This window comes from Ahaetulla prasina, chromosome 16 (assembly GCF_028640845.1).
Source record: "Ahaetulla prasina isolate Xishuangbanna chromosome 16, ASM2864084v1, whole genome shotgun sequence".
In the NCBI taxonomy this organism is placed as follows: Eukaryota; Metazoa; Chordata; class Lepidosauria; order Squamata; family Colubridae; genus Ahaetulla; species Ahaetulla prasina.
Window position 1 is genome coordinate 11,012,166 of NC_080554.1, and position 18,768 is coordinate 11,030,933.

General features: G+C 49.7%; 1 protein-coding gene across 2 annotated transcripts in view; it reads right to left on the minus strand.

Annotated features, from left to right (window-relative positions):
- RC3H2 (ring finger and CCCH-type domains 2) overlaps nt 1-18,768 on the minus strand; it is a 36,806-nt gene that overhangs the window by 11,287 nt on the left and 6,751 nt on the right. The window contains exons 3-14 of one of the 2 annotated variants that reach the window (XM_058159256.1): nt 17,435-17,552; nt 16,812-17,045; nt 15,955-16,130; nt 15,489-15,689; nt 12,634-12,766; nt 11,460-11,578; nt 9,004-9,116; nt 7,063-7,377; nt 5,645-5,895; nt 3,078-3,508; nt 1,545-1,718; nt 626-781 (exon numbers count right to left, since the gene is read on the minus strand). In XM_058159256.1, the coding sequence (XP_058015239.1) occupies nt 626-781; nt 1,545-1,718; nt 3,078-3,508; nt 5,645-5,895; nt 7,063-7,377; nt 9,004-9,116; nt 11,460-11,578; nt 12,634-12,766; nt 15,489-15,689; nt 15,955-16,130; nt 16,812-17,045; nt 17,435-17,552 (2,421 nt within the window). Of the gene's footprint in view, nt 1-625; nt 782-1,544; nt 1,719-3,077; nt 3,509-5,644; nt 5,896-7,062; nt 7,378-9,003; nt 9,117-11,459; nt 11,579-12,633; nt 12,767-15,488; nt 15,690-15,954; nt 16,131-16,811; nt 17,046-17,098; nt 17,383-17,434; nt 17,553-18,768 lie in introns of those variants that run through there. The other variant, XM_058159257.1, reaches the window with a different exon arrangement.

The window sequence follows — 18,768 nt, forward strand, 5'->3', positions numbered from 1 at the left end:
ATGCACGCATGAGAGGAGCTGCCAGAAGGCAAGAGCAGCTCAAGCAAAAAGGACAACTCGGGAGTAGGGCCAAGAGATGATTGGCCCCTCCCATAAGGCTTAAAACAGACCAGCAACAGCGTTTGGGCTCTGCCGGAAAACAACATTGGTAGCTTCATCTTCTGCTTTGTCTATGTCTTGCATTTATTTTTGTATCGGTGACTTCTGAACGTTTGGCAAGAAAGGCCTTTGGCAGTTTGCCTAATTGGACCAAGGTTTGCGATAGGACTGAGGAATTTGTGTTGGGAGGAATTTGTTTTAATTTGAGTTGAATGACGCTGGGAATGAAGTAATTCTCAGCTGTTCGAATAAAGTTTGTTTGTTTTTTCACGGACTGAGTCTACTTGGGCCTGGGTCACAACAACTGGGCTTTTGTTGGGTTTTTCTTTTCCCCTTGAAGAGGTTTCACTTCTCATCCAAGAAGCTTCTTTGGTTCTAGAGGTGAAGCGAGGAAGCTTCTTGGATGAGGAGCAAGACGTCTATAAGGGAAAAAAAACACCAAAGGAAGTCGACCTGCCTTTTGAAAAGCGCTTTTGGGACGTTCATGACCTGGATGACTGAGAATCTCCACAGGGTGTGGCCTTACTAGGAGGATTGTGGTGGATTTAGCCAGGACGTCCTTCGGTTCAGCCTCAACCGCGCTGATGCACGAACTGATGGTGCTGCAGGACCAGGGCGAGTACTGGCACAGCTGCCCATCTTCATACTTGGTGTCGCTTGAGCTGCTGGAGTTCTCGCTGAACTGCAAGAAGCAGGAGGGGGAAAAAAACAACACCCTGACCATCTTGCAGAGACCATACTTGTCAGCCTTGGGGTGACTTTCCAGAGGCACAAGAGGGAAGCGATGGACGGAATGAAAGAGGAAAAGAAAGCAATCTGGTCGCACGTGATAGAAACCATCAGGGGGGAAGAGAAGAATGGGGCGAAAAGGATGAATATATTCAAGGTATTTGGGTCCTTTCCCCAGACTAAATATTACCTGCTCCCAGGCTGCAAAAGGGAAGGGAAAAAAGAAAGGAAGGATAGAAGAGAAAGAAAGAAAGAAAGAAAGGGGAGAAGAAAGGAAAAGGAAGGAAGAAAGAAAATGGAAAGAAGGAATAAAGAAACAAAGGAAGGAAGGAAGGAAGGAAGGAGAGAGAGAAATAATGGAAGAAAGAAAAGAAGGAAAGAAGAAAGAGAAAGATAGAAAGGAAGAAAAAGAAAGAAAGAAAGAAAGAGGGGGAGAAAGGAAAGAAGAAACAAAGAAACAAAGGAAGGAAGGAGAGAGAGAAAGACAGACAGAAAGGAAGAAGAAAGAAAGACAAAAAGAAAGAAGAAAAAGAAAGAAAGGGGGAGAAGGGAAAGAAGAAAAAGAAGAAAGAAAGACTGAAGAAAGGAAGAAAGACTGAAGAAAGGAAGAAACAAACAAACAAACAAAGGAAGGAAGGAGAGAAAAAAATGAAAGAAAAAAAGAAGGAAAGGAAGGAAGTGTCCCTCCTTCCCTCCCAGGGGTCCTGGGGCCTTACTTCAGAACTGAAGTCCACACAGAAGAGAGGGGAAGGGGATGACGGAGAAGGTGTGGCTGCAGGAACCGTGGATGTTGTCACCAGGGGCATTTTCGGAATGTGGCAAGGAGCCCACTGTTCTGGCTTCTTTCTGAGAGGGTCCTCGTAGGTCGGCTTCAGATGTCCACAAGGTTCCTACAAGGAAGATCAACAGTGGGTGGGTGGGTGTCTGAAGGCCAAGCGACACTCGAACTTGCTCCGAGCACGCCCGACCACTCAAGCATTCCAAGTATTCAAGCAGGACAAGGGGTCCTTGTCTTAACGGTCGCAACCAGGACGACCAGAACTGGGGTCGATGAGCAGGGCAGTCATGTGATCTTCCACCCGATGACGGCTTCGCTTAATAATGGAAATTCTGGTGCCAACTGGGGTCGTTAAACAAGGACTGGTTGGTGGATATTCTAGAACAGGGGTCTCCAACCTTGGCAACTTTACGACTTGTGGACTTCAGCTCCCAGAATTCCTCAGCCAGCACATTTGATTGACCTTGGAATGGTAGAAGGCTGAGTTAACCTTGAGCCGGTCAGGATCGAACTGATGGCAGAGGGCAGAATTAGCCTGCAATGCTGCATTCTAACCACTGTGCCACCACGGCTCTTAGATAGATATCAAGATGAGAGAGAGAGAGAGAGGGAGAGAGAGAGAGAGGGAGAGACTTGAACACTGGGCCCTGTCTAACAAAATGAAATTTAACGTAAAGAACAGTAAAGTCCTACACTTAGGCAAGAAAAACCAAAAGTACACATATAGACTGGGTGAAACCAGGCTTAATAGTAGTAACTGTGAGAGGGATCTTGGAGTCTTAGTGGACAACCAGCTAAATATGAGCCAAGAGTGTGCAGTAGCAGCCAAAAAAAGCCAATACAATCCTAAATTGCATTAACAGAGGGATAAAATCAAGATCAAGGGAGGTACTAATACCACTCTATAAAGCCCTAGTAAGACCACACCTAGAATACTGCATCCAGTTTTGGTCACCCTGCTATAAAAACCGGTGTTGAGACTCTAAAAAGAGTGCAGAGAAGAGCAACCAGGAAGATTAGGGGACTGGAGGCTAAAACATACGATGGACGGTTGCAGGAACTGGGCCTGGCTAGTCTAGTGAAGAGAAGGACCAGGGGAGACAGGAGAGCATCTTCCAATATTTGAGGGGCTGCCACAGAGAGGAAGGGGTCAGACTATTTTCCAAAGCATCCGAAGGCCAGACAAGGAATAATGGATAGAAACTAAACCAGGAGAGATTCAACCTGGAAATGAGGAGAAATTTCCTGACAGTGAGAACAATCAACACATGGAAGTGTTGCCTTTGGAAGTTGTGGGAGCTTCATCCCTGGAAGCTTTCAGGAAGAGGCTGAGCTACCCTCTGTCAGAAATCATGTAGGGTCTCCTGCTTGGGCAGGGGGTTGGACTAGGTGACCTCCAAGTTCCCTTCCAACTCTGCTCATCTATTAAATCAAGACAGGGGTCACCCTGGCTAAGCTTTGGAGAACCTACCTTTGCCCAAGGGATGGCCCTCTGCTCCGCTGGCACCTGGCAGGGCACAGAATAGTAGCTGTCCAAAGAGCCGTATCTTTCCCGCAGAAAGCTGTGATAGACGGAGGGATGGGTGACTTCCATGGGAGGTAAGGAATTGCTCCGGATGATATCATCCCTCTGGTACATCGGCGGTCGCCAGATACGCCGGCTGTCGTAAACTGGAGCGTACATCCCGGAAGGAACCGGCGGCACCGGTCCGTAGGCTGGCTGCGGCGGGGCCTGTTGGTAAGCAGTGGTGAGTCTGTCCCGAGCAGGAAATGTGCTGTAATGCTCACTATACGGTACAGAGGCCGACGGGAGAGGGGATTCCGAGATGCTGCTGGACCTCACAAAGCGGGGGAGGCAGGGCGGCACAGCCGCGGGGACGACCGGGGGGCCTGGATAGTATCCTACAGAAGGAAAAGAGAAGTTGAACTCTGTTGTGACCCAGGCCCAAGTAGGTAGTGATAAACTCAGTCCGTGGAAAAAACAAACTTTATTCTAACAGCTAGGAATTACTTCATTCCCAGCGTCGTTCAACTCAAAGTAAAACAAAGGCCTCCCAACACAAATTCCTCAGTTATCGAACAAACTTTAGTCCAATTAGGCAAACTGCCAAAGGCCCTTCCTGGCAAACGTCCATAAGCCACAAAAACAAGATGGATACGAAGCAGAGGACGCAGCAGAAGACGCAGCTACAACGTTGTTTTCCGGCAAAGCTGAAGCACCATTGCTGGTCTGTTTTAAGCCTCATGGGAAGGGCCAATCATCTCTTGGCCTTACTCCCGAGTTGTCCTCTCTGCTTGAGCTGCTCTTGCCTTCTGGCAGCTCTTCTCATGCGTGCATCAGGAACAGGCTCCTCCTGTTCCTCTGCCTCACTACTATCAGTCTCTGGAGGCTCCGGAGTCTGCTGCACCTCACTCCCCGATGGCCCTGGCCTCACCTCAGCCTCATCGCTGTCCGACTCCGTTGCCAGCTCTGTAGGCTGCTGACGGACCATAACAAACTCTTCTTACACACCCAGAAGGAAAAAACGTAGGAACCCCCACTGAGGATACTTCTTGAAGTCAGAAGGGATGCCAGGCAGACCACACTGGGCGGAAAATACCAGTAAAGACCAGTACAGGTAGTCCAGTATTGGCAAACCTTTTTGGCACGGGAAACGGGGAAGTGCACACATGTGTGTGCCGGAAACTGGATGAACAGCCGCCCGGTATGCATGCGTACGCTGGAAACCGGAAAATCATCCTCCCAGCGCACACATGAGCATGGGGCTGCTGTTCTTCCGGTTTCTGGTGCACATGCGCACGTGAAGACCAGCTGCCTGGCGCACATGCTCGGAGAAGTAAAAAGCACCCAATGAGTCCCGAAAACCCTCTTTTTATTTCAACGGCTGTGAATTCTGTTCATTCCCAGCCTGTCATGAGTTACAAATAGTTGGTCCGACCGAAGTCTGCCACAGTCCTTCGGGATAAGGCTGATAAGCAGCTACTTTTATCTCCCTTGTCACGCTGCCAAAGATTGCCTAACTGGCAATTAGCTTTGCAAGGCCACACATGTCAGCGTTCCAGAAAACCCTTTCTGCAGAAAAGACTCCGAAGCAAACATCTTTCGAAGTTCTTTTACTAGTATGGCTTCCAAAGCTGACAACACGGAGCACAGAGTCAAAAGGGAGCTTCAGAATTTAAACCGACCAGCATGAACAAAGTTGCTTCCTGCAAAGGCTCACGTGCTTTTGCTCCTCCTTTATGTCTTATGGGAGGGGACCAAACGTCTCCAAGCCTTACTCCCGAGTCTCCCCTTTTTGTCTTAATTGTTCTTGCTTTTTGGCAGCTCTGCGCATGTGCGCACTGGGAACAGGCTCCCCCTGTTCCTCTGCCTCGCTGATGTCCGACTCTGGAGGCTCTGGAGTCTGCACATAACTCCCAGATGGCTCTGGCCCCAACTCTGCCTCCGACGCAGAGCCCTCATCAGAGCCTTCCCCAGACTCCAGGACTGGCCCATGTTCCTCCCCAGCCTCCTCACTGTCCGACTCTGCTGCCAGCTCTGCAGGCTGCTGGCGGACCACAGCAACTGCAAATTCTGGCTGGGAGTTGAAGCCCGCACACCTTAAAATGGGTAAGCTTGACGAACGCTGCTGTTGTCCCACTCTGCCAACTCCCAGGTCGCTGGAGAAATGGGCAAGTCGTGTGCAAATCCCCACTCGCATGAGCGGAGGCCCACCTCCCGTTCGCGTGAGTGCCCTCCAATCACACAAGGGTGCGTGCATGCGCCACTCACAAGGGTGGAGCTGTGCACCATAGGTAGGTTGCACATAATTTTACCACTGCTTCACCGCACACCAAAAATGTGAGCAAGTGCCTTCCACGCATGCGCGCGGCGTAGAAAACGTGGCTAAGTAGCACCACTACCAGTTCGCCCAAACTGGTCCGAACCAGCTGTGAATACCACCACTGCTGTGCACGCACATGTTGCCTGCTACTCTGACGGCCGGGCCGAGCTGCCAACCTAGGAAAGGTTGGGGATTTCACGAGCCGGATGCTCACCTGTTTGAGGGTAAGGTGGAGCTTCGTAGGAGAGGTGAGCCCGAGGATCCTGGAAATAGGGAAGGCTCTCCGAGTGAGCCGGGTAGATGGGCAGGCGAGCGGTGAAAGGGCTGGGTTTGGGAGCGAGGGGGCTTATCTCGCTGCCCGCAAGGGCAGGGGAGGGAGGAAGAGGAGGAGGGGGAGGAGGAACGGGGCCTGCTGAGGTAGCTGAGGTCTGGTTCACAGGCGTTTTCAGAGAGGAGCCGGTTTGACTGTAAAGAATCAGAAAGATTTAATTAGAGCTGCTGCCATCTGCATTCAAAAGGGACAAGATGAAGAACACCTCTATGAAATGTTTTATAGATGGCATTATTCACCTGCAAGGTTAGCGAATATGTATAAAAATAAATCTGTTAAATATTGGAAATGCAACCGAATACCAGGCTCATATTATCATATGTGGCAGACGTGTCCCAAAGCCAAAAAATACTGGAAGAAAATACACATATGGCTGGAAATGATGACAACACAACACATAGATTTGAAACCTGAGACATTTTTGTTGGGCATCCTTCCAGGAAACTATAATAAGGGTAACACATATTTAATTTTACATATCCTAACAGCAGCCATGATTGTATAATGCACAATACTGGAAAAATCCAGAAACCCCTTCAGATGATATTAGAATCAAAAAAAATCTGGAATGTGCAGAAATGGATAGCTTAACCTTAAAAATAAAAGGAAAAGACGACTCGGGATATTTTATAACATGGGAATTATTCTATAAATGGTTAAGTGACAGATACTGAGCAGGGTGAAATCCAAATTTTTTTATTACTGGTTCTGTGGGCGTGGCTTGATGGGCGTAGTGTGGCTTGGTGGGCGTGGCAGGGGAAGGATACTGCAAAATCCCCATTCCCTCCCCATTCCAGGGGAAGGATCTCCATTCCCACCCCACTCGGGGGCCAGCCAGAGGTGGCATTTGCTGATTCTCTGAACTGCTCAAAATTTCCGCTACCAGTTCTCCAGAACCTGCCAGAACCTGCTGGACTTCACCCGATACTGAGGTTAGAGGAGTGGATTTATGCGAAATATGGACTACATGAGAAAGAAAAACTGATTAGTAAATATTTTGATGGTTATCTATAATGGAAGATAGTACACTTTTCAATAACATCTATTATGTTATTATTAATAACATATATTATCGCATATATGTTTATGTATATATGATTATAATGACTATGATGGTGATGTTTATATGTTAACACATTGGACCCCTGAAAAACACACTGTTCAACATAGAAATGGAATATGTGATATAAAACAAGAAGGAATATTTAACGAAAGGGACAAGATGAGCTGATCCAAGCAGAAGGGACCAGAAGGGGCCAACCCGGCCGCCTTCCCTTTTCCTGGGGAGCCCCAGAACTTACTGTTCAGGTAGAGGCTCATTAGGAGACAAAGTGGGGTTCTGGCCATTCGCCATGGCCTTCCCCCCTTTCTTCATGTGCTCCAGAGTCCGTAACGAAGGGCTGTTGATACAACGGGGAATCAGCTGGGGGCCGATGCTCTCTGGGCTGGGGCTCCTGTTGGTGCTGGATGCTGCCTTTCCCACCGGGTCTGTGTTTCCTATGATGGAAATGACATTCCCCGCGGTAGGAGGGATGGCGCTTGTGATGCTGGCTTTCCCAAGCAGAGGGAAGGGTCTCGTGGTGGCGGCACCGATTTTCTTGTTTCTTAACCGATACCTGCAGCGGACAGAGAGGAGAGCAGAGCTCGGTAAAGGTTCCCCTTGCACATATGTGCTAGTCATTCCTGACTCTGGGGGGGCGGTACTCATCTCCGTTGCAAAGCTGAAGAGCCAGCTCTGTCTGAAGATGTCTCTGTGGTCATATGGCCAGCATGATTAAACGCCAAAGGCGCACGGAACGCTGTTACCTTCCCACCAAAGGTGGTCCCTATTTTTTCTACTTGCATTTTTTACTGCTTTCGAGCTGCTAAGTTGGCAGAAGCTGGGACGAGGAACGGGAGCTCACCCCGTTACGCAGCACCAGGGATTCGAACCGCTGAACTGCCGACCTTTCAATAGACAAGCTCAGCGCCTTAGCCACTGAGCCACCACATGTCCCTGTACTTTAGTGAAGCTTAAAAGGGTTACTAAAGTACAAGCTGAACGTGAGGTTTTCCCATGGAAACATCACAAAGAGCTGAAGAAGCTTATCGGGTGAGAAGCGAAACGTCTTCAAAGAAAAACCAGAAAGTCCAGTTGCCTCTTTTGGGACAACACAAACGGAAGTTCTTTCTCCCACCCCCCATCCATTCCCCCCATCCCCCAGTTATCTGCAAATATCCAATCAAGTGCTTGTATGCTGTTCAGGAAACAGGTGCTCAGTTCCCAATTCTGTGTATCTTTAATGACCTTGGCTGGCTGGAGCTTCTCACACAGCTCAGCTGGCCTTTCCTTCCCACCCTCCCTTCTTCCTTACAGCCTGATCTTTCCTTCCCTCCCCCCTTCTGATAATGGCAGGCTGTCAGCTCAGGAAGCTTGGATAGGTGAGATGCAGCCACAACACTCGTCCACTCTGAATTTTAAGGATTTGCTCTATTGTTTTTGAACCCAGTTGCTAACCTGGATCAAGGCTGCCAAGCTGACCTTACAGTAGTGGCCAAAATTGTGGAAACCTTTTGGGAAAAGTGTATTTTTGAGGTTTGATGGCTAATAAGATCACTTTTTTTTTTTTTAAGAGTTTCAAGGTAATCCTACTCCACTGCTGGAATGGCCTGGGAACAGCCCAGACCTTCACCCAATGGAAAATCGATGGAGCTGACTAAAGGAACTTGTTAGTCAGAAGTGACCCAGCAATAAAACCCAGTTAATAGAAGCCATCTTTCAATCTTGGTTTCACATAACAGCTGCAGAACTAAAAGACTTGCTTCACTCCATGGGAAGATGTTGTAAGGTCGTAATTCATGCTGAAGGTACCCAACTAAGGATTAACTGACATGGTGATCATTTTTGTATAATCTTGTTTTTTCTACGTGTTTCCCTTTTCTTCTTTATCCTGTAACTGCTAATTCTAATAGCAAATTGCTTAACACAATGTAAGCCACCCTGAGTCTTCGGAGAAGGGCGGGATATAAATTCAAACAAACAAAAAAATCCTTCATAAAAGTGATTGCATTACATTCTTGATTCAATTTATCTTTCCATCGATACAGAATTTTATGGTACTACTCCCCCCAAAAAGAGGTGTAATTAGCTAGTTGTAGAAAATACACATTTCCCAAAAGGTTTCCACGATTTTGGTCACTACTGTAGGCCCCAGGCAGATGGGGGTGGGGTGGAGGTGTTGGTCCCCCCCCCAAAGACTTACTTCTCCAGCTCCTCCTGCGAGTGAGCGAAGGTGCAGTTGGTTCCGCGCGGACACCCGCCCTGCTGTCTGAGGTCGCGGCACAGGCTGGTTTTATATTTGCTGTTCGGCTGCGGCTTTCAAGAGAAGAGAGGAGAGAAGTGAACGGGCACTACCGACTTCTTGGAGCCCAGTTATCTCTGTTCAAGGGCCAACCACGTGGCATGCCACCATGGGGGACCACCGGCGTTAACAACAGTTGTGCTAGTCCATTTCTGGAGCAACATCGGAAATGGGCGTATCTGCAGTCACTGTTGTGCCTTGTCCTCCCTCCACTCCTCAGCCGGGCCCCTCCCATCTCCACCCGGGCCTGTTATCAGACTCCGAGTCTGATAATGAAGATGAACGGCCTGTCATGCCTCCAGCCCCCGACCCTGGCCCCATGCCCAGAGAGGATATCAGGAGTGAACAGACAAGCCCGATAACCTTCACTCCTACAGCATGTGAGCAGGAAGCCAGCCACGTGCTGGAATTACTGACAGCAGATCCAGCTGAAGAGATTGCAGAGTGGGAGGATCCTCGCTTCCAGAGATCTGAGAGGCGACGCCAGCAGAAGGAAGGGAGGGGCAGGCCTGGATAAATGCTGAGTCATGGAGCCACAGCCCACAGCCTATATAAAGGGCCTGCTTTTGGCATTCCAACCTTGAGTCAAGCAAAGTCTCATCTAGTTTGCTGCTATCGGACTCTGTTGCTGAAGTCACACCTTGGACTCCTGCCTGCCCTGAGAAACCTCGAAGGAATTTGGCAAGCTGCAGAGGCTTCGTTGCCACGTTTGATACGGACTTCCTTGACCCGGTCGTCGGAGGGGGAGGGGGACACGACAGTCGCTTTCGGCAATATCACCATCTTTCTCTTTGCTTTTTTACTGTACGCAACGTAAATGATTTCAGAGTTATTTGGAGTTGTGCAGCAGCTAAATTGAACAATGTGGAGAAATGCACACTCAAGGAACAAGCAGCTAATGAGAGGGCTTAAAGAAGGCTTCTCCAACTGGATCGGTTCCAGCTGTGTAAACTGTCAGCTTTGGAAGCCATATTAACACCGGAAGCGTCCAGGCTGCCACCTTCTTGCGCTTGGGAAAGTAGGATTTAGCAGAGGGTTTATAGTTAGGCATAATAGCAATCTTCTTTTCGGTCAAGGTCAGGGTGTTTCTGCACCTGGAGGAGGAGTGGTTGCAGAGGTGTCTCAAGTCGGGACAGAGGGTGATTGGGCCATGTGACGGACTGATAGGTGCAGGGGCTGGATTTGGGGTTTTGATTTACTGAGGAAAAACCCGGAACTCTCAGATTCGGGTTTTCACAGAAGTGCCAGTATACCTACTCCAATAAAATGGAAGTTTTGAGATGATGCCTGCCTCGGAGTTTTTGATTGGAGTTGGGCATTCTGGCTATTGCAGAGAATTTGTTTTGACCCGGCCTTCCTTCGCAGATGCAAGAAACGGACTCCCCACAAAGAAAACCCCCCTCTTTATTTACACCTTGGGAATTAAATTGCTTTCACCAACAGAAAGTCTAGGCAAGAGTCCTGCAAGGAGTTTAACTGAAACAATAGTCCTTATCAGCTCGTTATGATAAATGCAAGGTTGGGAGGCTGCAAATTAACTCAGTTCAAACAGAGAAACAGACAAACCTCAGTTCTGGCAAGTTATCGCACGAAACACACAAGGAGCAAACTTTCTAGAAATGCAAACAGTTGTCTTCTGCCTTTTCCTCCTATTTATTCCCAGCCAGAGAAGAGCCAGTCAGCGTCCATGTTTGTTTTGCCTCTCCTACCTGTTCTGCGCATACTTATATCTCGAGGAGCTGTTGTTCCTCCTCCTCACTCATATCTGACTCCAAAGGTGGCTGCCTCTTTGGCTGGGAAATGCTGGACGGCCGTGGCTGTGTCCAACGCTGAGCACCCATGAGCCTTCCCCAGGCTTCAGAACTGGCCCAAGTTCTTCCCCAACCTTCTCATCGTCTGAGTCTGCCGCTAACTCTGCTGGCAGCTGGCGGGCTACAACAAAATTCTGGGAAATGACCTCTAGGTTAGGAAAAGAAGAACTTAAAGAAGGGCTGTCAAACTCCCAGATGTCTCACACGCTGCCCACACCCGGCTCAGCGAAAAAGGTCCCGATACATCACATGACGCCACCATGACGACGTGAGTTTGACACCCCTGACTTAAAGCATTGGACCAAGGAGGAAAATCCAGAGTTATTTCTCTCCAAGCTGGTGGCTTTCTGACTTTCAGCACCCACAACTGTCAACTAACAAAAGATGAGAGTTCAACCGGGCATTTAAAAAAAATTAAACCAGAGAGTCATCCGTAATTTTAATTTTGCGTGTGCGACTATCTACTTTTAACCTTACTTGCTGTTTTATAGGTCGGTGTGAGAATCAAAGTGCCGTGTTACGACAAACCAAATCGCAACGACCAACCTGTGGAATTTCGGGCCCTTTTCTGCTGTGGTTCTGGATGAAATCCACAAGGCCACGCACCACAGTCTTAACGGCCACCGTGGCATTTTCCAGCTGCTCCCATGTTGGAGACACTGCATCTGGGAGGGTGCGAAAAGGGAAGAATTAAAATGAACTTTCAGTAGCTACCAGGAACTGATTGTGTCGTTTTCCATTTTGCAGCTGTGAAAAGTGATTCGCTCTTTCGTCTAATTACTTCTTCGCTTGCCACTTGACAACAATTGGGAGGCTTAGGGTTAGTTGGAATATTGTGTGTGTGTGTTAATTAGTTAGTTAGTTGGAAGAATGCTAGTTGGAATGTTGCGGGTGGGAATGGAATGCCAAGACTGCTTCTGCAGACGTGAGACCCAAGGCCACGCCGCGTAGCCATTTGAACAATGCAGGCTGTTCTCATAACAAAAGAAGCATATTTAATTGGACAAAACAATGAATTGAGTGCCGATGGCCAAAAAGGGGAAACCCTAATTTAACTGTGTGGACTTTCACTCAGAGCTGGTTTCACTTCTTCGGTACCAATGTTGTGTATTCAGTAAAGCTTTATTTTGGGGAAGAACAGAGTCCCAGGAGTTTTGGGGATTCGCTAGCTGGAAAAGCCGACCGCAGGCCTCCTCCAAAGAGTCCCGTTCATGTGAGCAAAGCTGCTTTTTGAACCACCCAGCAGGATTAAGCTTTCTTTAAAAATGGTTGTCTTACCGACGGGCACTATTTCCCCTGTCTTACTCTTCTTCCCAATCCCAAGAGGAAATTACCTGTGGCAGAGTTGACTAGCTGTCGGGGCTCAGAGGAATGCCCTAATTAACTCATGAGCCTGGAGCCAAGTTTCAAAAGAAATCCAGTTATTTATTAGGAGCAACATGTCAGCAGCTTGCCAAGCATAGTCAACTCTGCCGCACGTAATTTACAGTTCAACTACGACCTGTTCCCCGCCTCCTCCCAGGCTGTAGAAACCATGGCTCACAAATTGGCTCTGGTAATCGGAGATCCAACGTTGGAGGGAAGATATCACCTTTTGCAACCAACAAAGACTGGAAAAAGCATCGTGTGAAAAGGATCAAACCATGTTGCCTTTAAGGAGAGGAGGAAAGAAAGAAGATGGAACAGGAGTGTGTGGGGCTCTGCCTTCTCTCCGACTTACCTGGATTAGGATCTATGTTAGCCAAGAATTCCAAATGGGGACGCAGCCGATTGAGGTTAGCGGGGTCCCCTGTTCGCTGCAGAACAATGGTTAATTCCTGCACGCTTTTCGCAAACGATTCCGGAGACTGGAGCTACGTGAAAAGAAACACACGCTCACACACACACACATGCTTTGCATCCATCTTTTGCCGACAGATTGAACATTTCCAAGAGCTTTCCCCTAAGGTGGGTGGGACGACAGTCTAAAATATCAATGCAGGGCCAGAATTTTTGGAGGGGTTTTTTCCCTGGTATTTGAAAGGAACGAGCATTATTTCCAGGGGCGGGCTTCAAAAATTTTAGTAAGGGGTTCTCTGCCCGGTTGCTGGGTGGGTATGGCTTAGTCAGCCTCCTGCACTACGGTGGGAGGGGGGCATTTTTGCCCTTCTTGGGCTCTGGAGGCTTTCCTCGAGCCTCCGGGAGGGCGAAAACAGCCTCCCCAGGTTTCAGAGGCCCCCAGGTTCCAGAGTTCCCAAACTTTCACTAGGCCCATTTTTCACCCTCCCCGAACCTCCGCGCACGCCCTGCATTTATCTGCATCCAAAACGGGCCGCGTGGACTCCTGGGAGGGGGGTGGGCGGGGCCAGCCAGGAGTGGGATTTTAACTGCACAGAATTGCAGCTATAGGTTCTCCCGAACCCCTGCGAACCCCCAGCAGCCCAGCTCTGATTATTTCTTAACCCAGCACCCATGTCACCACTTAACCTATGGATTTGGGAGTGGGAGGGCATATAAAAATATTATCTAGGCGCTGAGCATGGCCCTTGTGTGGTAGGAAGAAAAGGCAGCTGCACTTCCATCCAAGTCTCAGAGGTGGTTTTTCAGGACTTTTTTGTCTTTTCTTTTGAAGACAGTTCACTTCTCATCCAAGAAGCTTCTTCAGCTCTGACAAGATGGTAAGAAATGAAAGGATTTATATTCCTTGCAGACAGCTGATCCTCTGCATCCTTTCAGAAAAGGGGTTCCCAACCTTTCCTATACCCCGCACCCCTAGAAAGCTTCTGATATAATCTTGCACCCCTTAAGAAAGTAAATAATTATATGCATATAATTATGCAGATACACTGTAATTTTGAAACTTCTAAACCCAAGTTTTCGCACCCCCTGGAATATCGTCTCGCACCCCAGGTTGGGAACCCGTTTTAGAGGGTAATTGAAGCCACTTGGAGGTTTATCTGTGTCCTCAGGGTCACCTGAGTGGTGCTCCTGTAGTCTGCAATTTTTTCCTCTGGAAATCCATTCCTGCTCTCACCCCATTCCAAGGGTATTCATCGCAAATTGTATAGCTAAAGGTCTGTAGATATTCTCCGTCATCCAGGTCATGGTTGAACCAAAGGTGGTTTTTTTATCAGGAGGCAACTGGACTTTCTCATTGTCGTTTTTTTGAAGATGTTTCGTTTCTCATCTGAGAAGCTATTTCAGCTCTGACTGGATGGTGGTGGGGAAGAGAAGGATTTATATTCCTTGCAGGCAGCTGGTCATTTGCATCCTTTTAGAGTCATTGAGGCCACTTGGAGGTTTATCTCGGGGTCACCTGAGTGGTGTTCCTATAGTCTGCAATTTTTTCCTCTGGAAATCCATTCCTGCTCCCACCCCATTCCAAGGGTGTTCATCCCAAATTGTATAGTTAAACGTCTGTAGAGATTCTCAGTCCTCCAGGTCATGATTGTCCCAAAGGACTCTCTAAAACAGGGGCCTCCAACCTTGGTCCCTTTAAGACTTGTGGACTTCAACTCCCAGAGTCCCTCAGCCAGCAAAGCTCCATGACTCAGCATTTATCCAGGCCTGCCCCTCCCTTCCTTCTGCTGACGTCGCCTCTCAGATCTCCGGAAGCGGGGATCCTCCCACTGTGGGTTCTCTTTCTCTGGATCTGCTGCCGGTAATTCCAGCACGTGGCTGGCTCCATGCTCACACGCTGTAGGAGTGAGGGTTGTTTGCTCATTCCTGACATTCTGTCCAGGCATGGTGCCAGGGCTGAGGGCTGGAGGCACGCCAGGCCGTTCCTCTTCATTATCAGACTCTGAATCTGATAGCAGGCCCGGGAGGAGGCGGGAGGGGCCCGGCTGAGGAGAGGAGGGAGGACGAGGCACAACAAGGCCGCGGTGTGGCTCAGGCTGTAAGATAGCCTGTTATTAAACACAGCTGCCTCCAATTACTGCAGGCTCGAATCCCACCAGGCCCAAGGTTGACTCAGCCTTCCATCCTTTATAAGGTAGGTAAAATGAGGACCCAGATTGTTGGGGGGGCAATAAGTTGACTTTGTATATAAATATACAAATAGAATGAGACTATTGCCTTACACAATGTAAGCCGCCCTGAGTCTTCGGAGAAGGGCGGGATATAAATGTAAATAAATTTAAAAAATCCTTCCCTTCCCCACCAGGCAGTCAGAGCTGAAGCAGCTTCTTGGATGAGAAGTGAAACATCTTCAAAAGGAAAAAAAAAAAGCAAGAAAGTCCAGTTACCTCCTGAAAAAAAAAAGGCCAGTTACCTCCTGAAAAAAAAAAACACCTCTCGGACAACCACGACCTGGATGACATAGAACGTCTACAGACTTCCATCCAAAGATTCTGGACTTTAGAAAGGTTTTGGAAGGCAGGGCAACACAAAGGGCAGAGGAAAACCGCTCCCCCCCACCCAAAAAACCCACAGCTGCATCCTCAGTCCGCATAAACAGAAGATCAGCGTTTAGGAGCCACAACTCCCAGCTCAGAATCTGCCCTATGCAGCTTCATCATTGGAATGCATCGAAGCTCGCTTGCTGTGTGGGTGGGTGGGTGGAGGGGGCAGCAAAGCAGCTTCTTTGGAGCTCACCTTATCGATGATGGACTGCATGTGGGATTTGTGGGCCAGGTCGCCGTAGAGGAGGGAGGACCACTGCTCGGGAGAAATCCGCAGACCGGCTTCCAGGGCGATGTGGACGATCTGCGCGTCGTGCTCCCTCCTCAAGGCCTCGTAGCTGCGGAATTCCTCCTTCAGCTGCATCAGGGAGGAGTCCTCGTCCCTCTTGGTGACCTGCGTAAAGATACACAACCCTGCTCGAGCAGTCCTTTCCAAGATGGCTGGAGTCACTGTGTGTACATTTGTTTCATGAATCAATAAGGTACCCGGATGTCCAGCGGTGGGTTTCAGAAATGCTTACCGCCGGTTCACCACGTGCCATGCGCCTTCCGTGCACGGCCTCGAAAATGTAGCTAAATAGAACATCTTGGGCCAACCCGCAGTCGCTGCTACCGGTTCGACCCGAACCGGCTGAATACCAGCTCTGCAAATGTCACACCTTGAAGCAGGACGCCCGATAGAGCAGCTGCACCACATGGCCGATGCTGGTTTTCGACGCCTGAGGGAACCTGGGCTCCAGGCGCTGGACCACAAACAGCACCAGGACTTTGCGGGAGAGGGCCGAGCCGTCTTCCAGCGCCAGCAGGACCAGTTTCAAGGCTTCCTCCTGCATAGCTGGGAGACCAAAGGATGGAGTTACGGTGGGGACAGCCGAACCAGGAGAAATGAGGGGAGGGGGGTTGTCTCCTTTCTCTTCCTTGCCAGGAGCACCTCAAAATATCAATCAGAACAGAGCTGAAAGGGACCTTGGAAGTCTCCAAGCCCAACCCCCTGTTGAAGCAGGAGACCCTATTGTCAGCTTTGGAAGCCATATTAGGCCGGAAGTGTTGTGGTCCACCAGCAGCCTGCGAAGCTGACAATGGAGTCGGACAGCGATGAAGCTGAGGTGGGGCCAGGGCCAATATCCTTGGGTATTCTGACATGAATTGACACCGTTTGGAGCTGAAGGAGGATGGAGCCTTCAGCCAAAACATCAAGGAGTCAAGGACATTCCAAAGACTGGCTGACCAGAGGAGGAGAAGGAGAGAAGTCGCCAAGCAACCAGCTCCCATCTTGGCTGGACAATGTGGCGATTTGTTTTGGAAACTTGAGAAACTGAAACTTACATTGGCGTGAAAAGCCTGGAACCTTCAGTATTGGCCTTTCACCAGTTAGTGCCAAGACGGTATATCTAAATAAATTTGTTCCTTGAGAAAACGGAATGCCTCCGAGTTCAATTTATGATGGATGCATTACTTGAAACCCGACACGGCGAAAGGAAATTGCGCTCTTTCTCCTCCTCCACCCACCACTCACCCGGCCCAAGGAACTGGCACCCCCTGGCCCGGACAGCGGCCCAGAGATTGGCCGAGAGTTGCTGAGGGTTCTGGTGCGCCAAGATCAGCTCGGTAACGGTCCTTTCCCCGAGGGAGCGAGCTGCCCGCATGGCCCTGATGCGGCCTTCTTCTTCCACCAGCTGGCAGTTCACCAGGGTCACCAGCTTCCGTTGCATCGGCCGGCTCAGCGTGCTCTGATTTAAGCTAGCCACACCTTTGAAGAACAACATAACAGTTACGTATCAGTCAGAGGCGGGATTCACTTACCTTCCCTACTGGTTCGCAAATGTGAGAGCGCGCGCTTTGCTTGTGCGCGCCTCCTCTGCGTATGCACACGGCCTTTGACGCATGCTCTTTGCTAGCGCGTTACGTCTGGGTTTGTGGGCGGAGCCTCCTGCAGTCGCCATTACCGGTTTGCTGGGACCGGCTGAATCCCACCACTGGCATCAGTGCAAGGATTCCCTGCTTCTCCTTCAGAAACTGTCCCCAAAGTAGACTTTATAAGCAGGTGGCTCTCATGTTCAGGGCCCCGATTCAAGCACCAGCTGAAGGAGAGACCTTGCTCTGGCCCAGAGGAAGCCAGAGGGAGGCGCAGGAACTTACCCTTACTTCCGCTCAGCGGCTTTAAATAAAGGGCCAGATCTTCCACACATTTCTTCGCCACCTCGTAGTGCCTGTCTTCTCCAAGGTTACTCAGCTGCAGAGCGTGGCGGTCGGGCACCTAGAGGGGTCCCGAAGAGAAGCCACTTGTGAGCGCACCTTCGTTTAAAAAAGGGGGGCGGGAGGGAAAATGCGATTTGGGAAAGGGTGTCCCATTTCGAGATTAGATGGCAGATTTACAAAGTGTTGTGGTCTGCCAGCAGCCTGCGGAGCTGGCAATGGAGTCGGACAGCGAGGAGGTAGAAATGGGGCCAGGGCCATCGGGAAGTGAGGTGCGGACTCCAGAGCCTCCAGAGACTGATAGTAGTGAGACAGAGGAACAGGAGGAGCCTGTTCCTAATGCACGAATGAGAAGAGCTGCCAGAAGGCAAGAACAGCTCAAGCAAAGAGGACGACTCGGGAGTAGGGCCAAGAGATGATTGGCCCCTTCCATAAGGCTTAAAAGACCAGCAACAGCATTTGGGCTTTGCCGGAAAACAACGTTATGCGTGCATTAAGAACAAGCTCCTCCTGTTCCTCTGTCTCACTACTATCAGTGTTCTGTCCCCCCAACCACAATCAATTAGAAACGCAAACTGACTAGATGTGCCAGCAATTTATTCTTGCCAAGTCCGCTTATCTATCAGAGCGATTGCAATCCGAGCTGGAACAATCCCGAAGTTCAGAAGGAAACGAAACAGAATCCAGGAGCCAAATTACAGCCAATGTTTTCAACAGTCAATTATTTGTTCGTCACAAGAACTATAGGGCAGCCCCTCCTGCTTTTATATCCTGTGGGGTGTGGCTCCGTGACTCAGCATTCTCTAGGCCTGCCCCCCACCCTTTCTTTTGATGTTGCTGTCTCTCCTGTCAGCAGCTGGGTCAGCAGCTGGGTCTTGAGGCACGGTCTGAGAGGGAGGAGATGCAGGCCTCGTCATCTCCTTCACCTGGCCTGCCTCTGGGACTTGGAGCGGAGCCAGAGAAGGAGCTCTGCAGAGGGAAGCCCTGTCGGCTCTTCCCCCTCGGGCTCTCTGAGTCACTTTCTGCCAGGAGGCCAGGTTCGGGGGTGGGGGGGCGGCAAAGACAAAACACTCAGTCTCTGGAGGCTCTGAAGTCCGCACCTCACTCCCGAATGGTCCTGGCCTCACCTCAGCCTCATCGCTGTCCGACTCCGTTGCCAGCTCCGCAGGCAACAGTCACATCTACCTGACTCCCCAGAGTGAGGAGGCAAAAAATTTGCAAGTCCCATCCCCCGAGGAGGTCCATCTGGCAGGACCTAGAAGAAGGGCCTTCTCTGT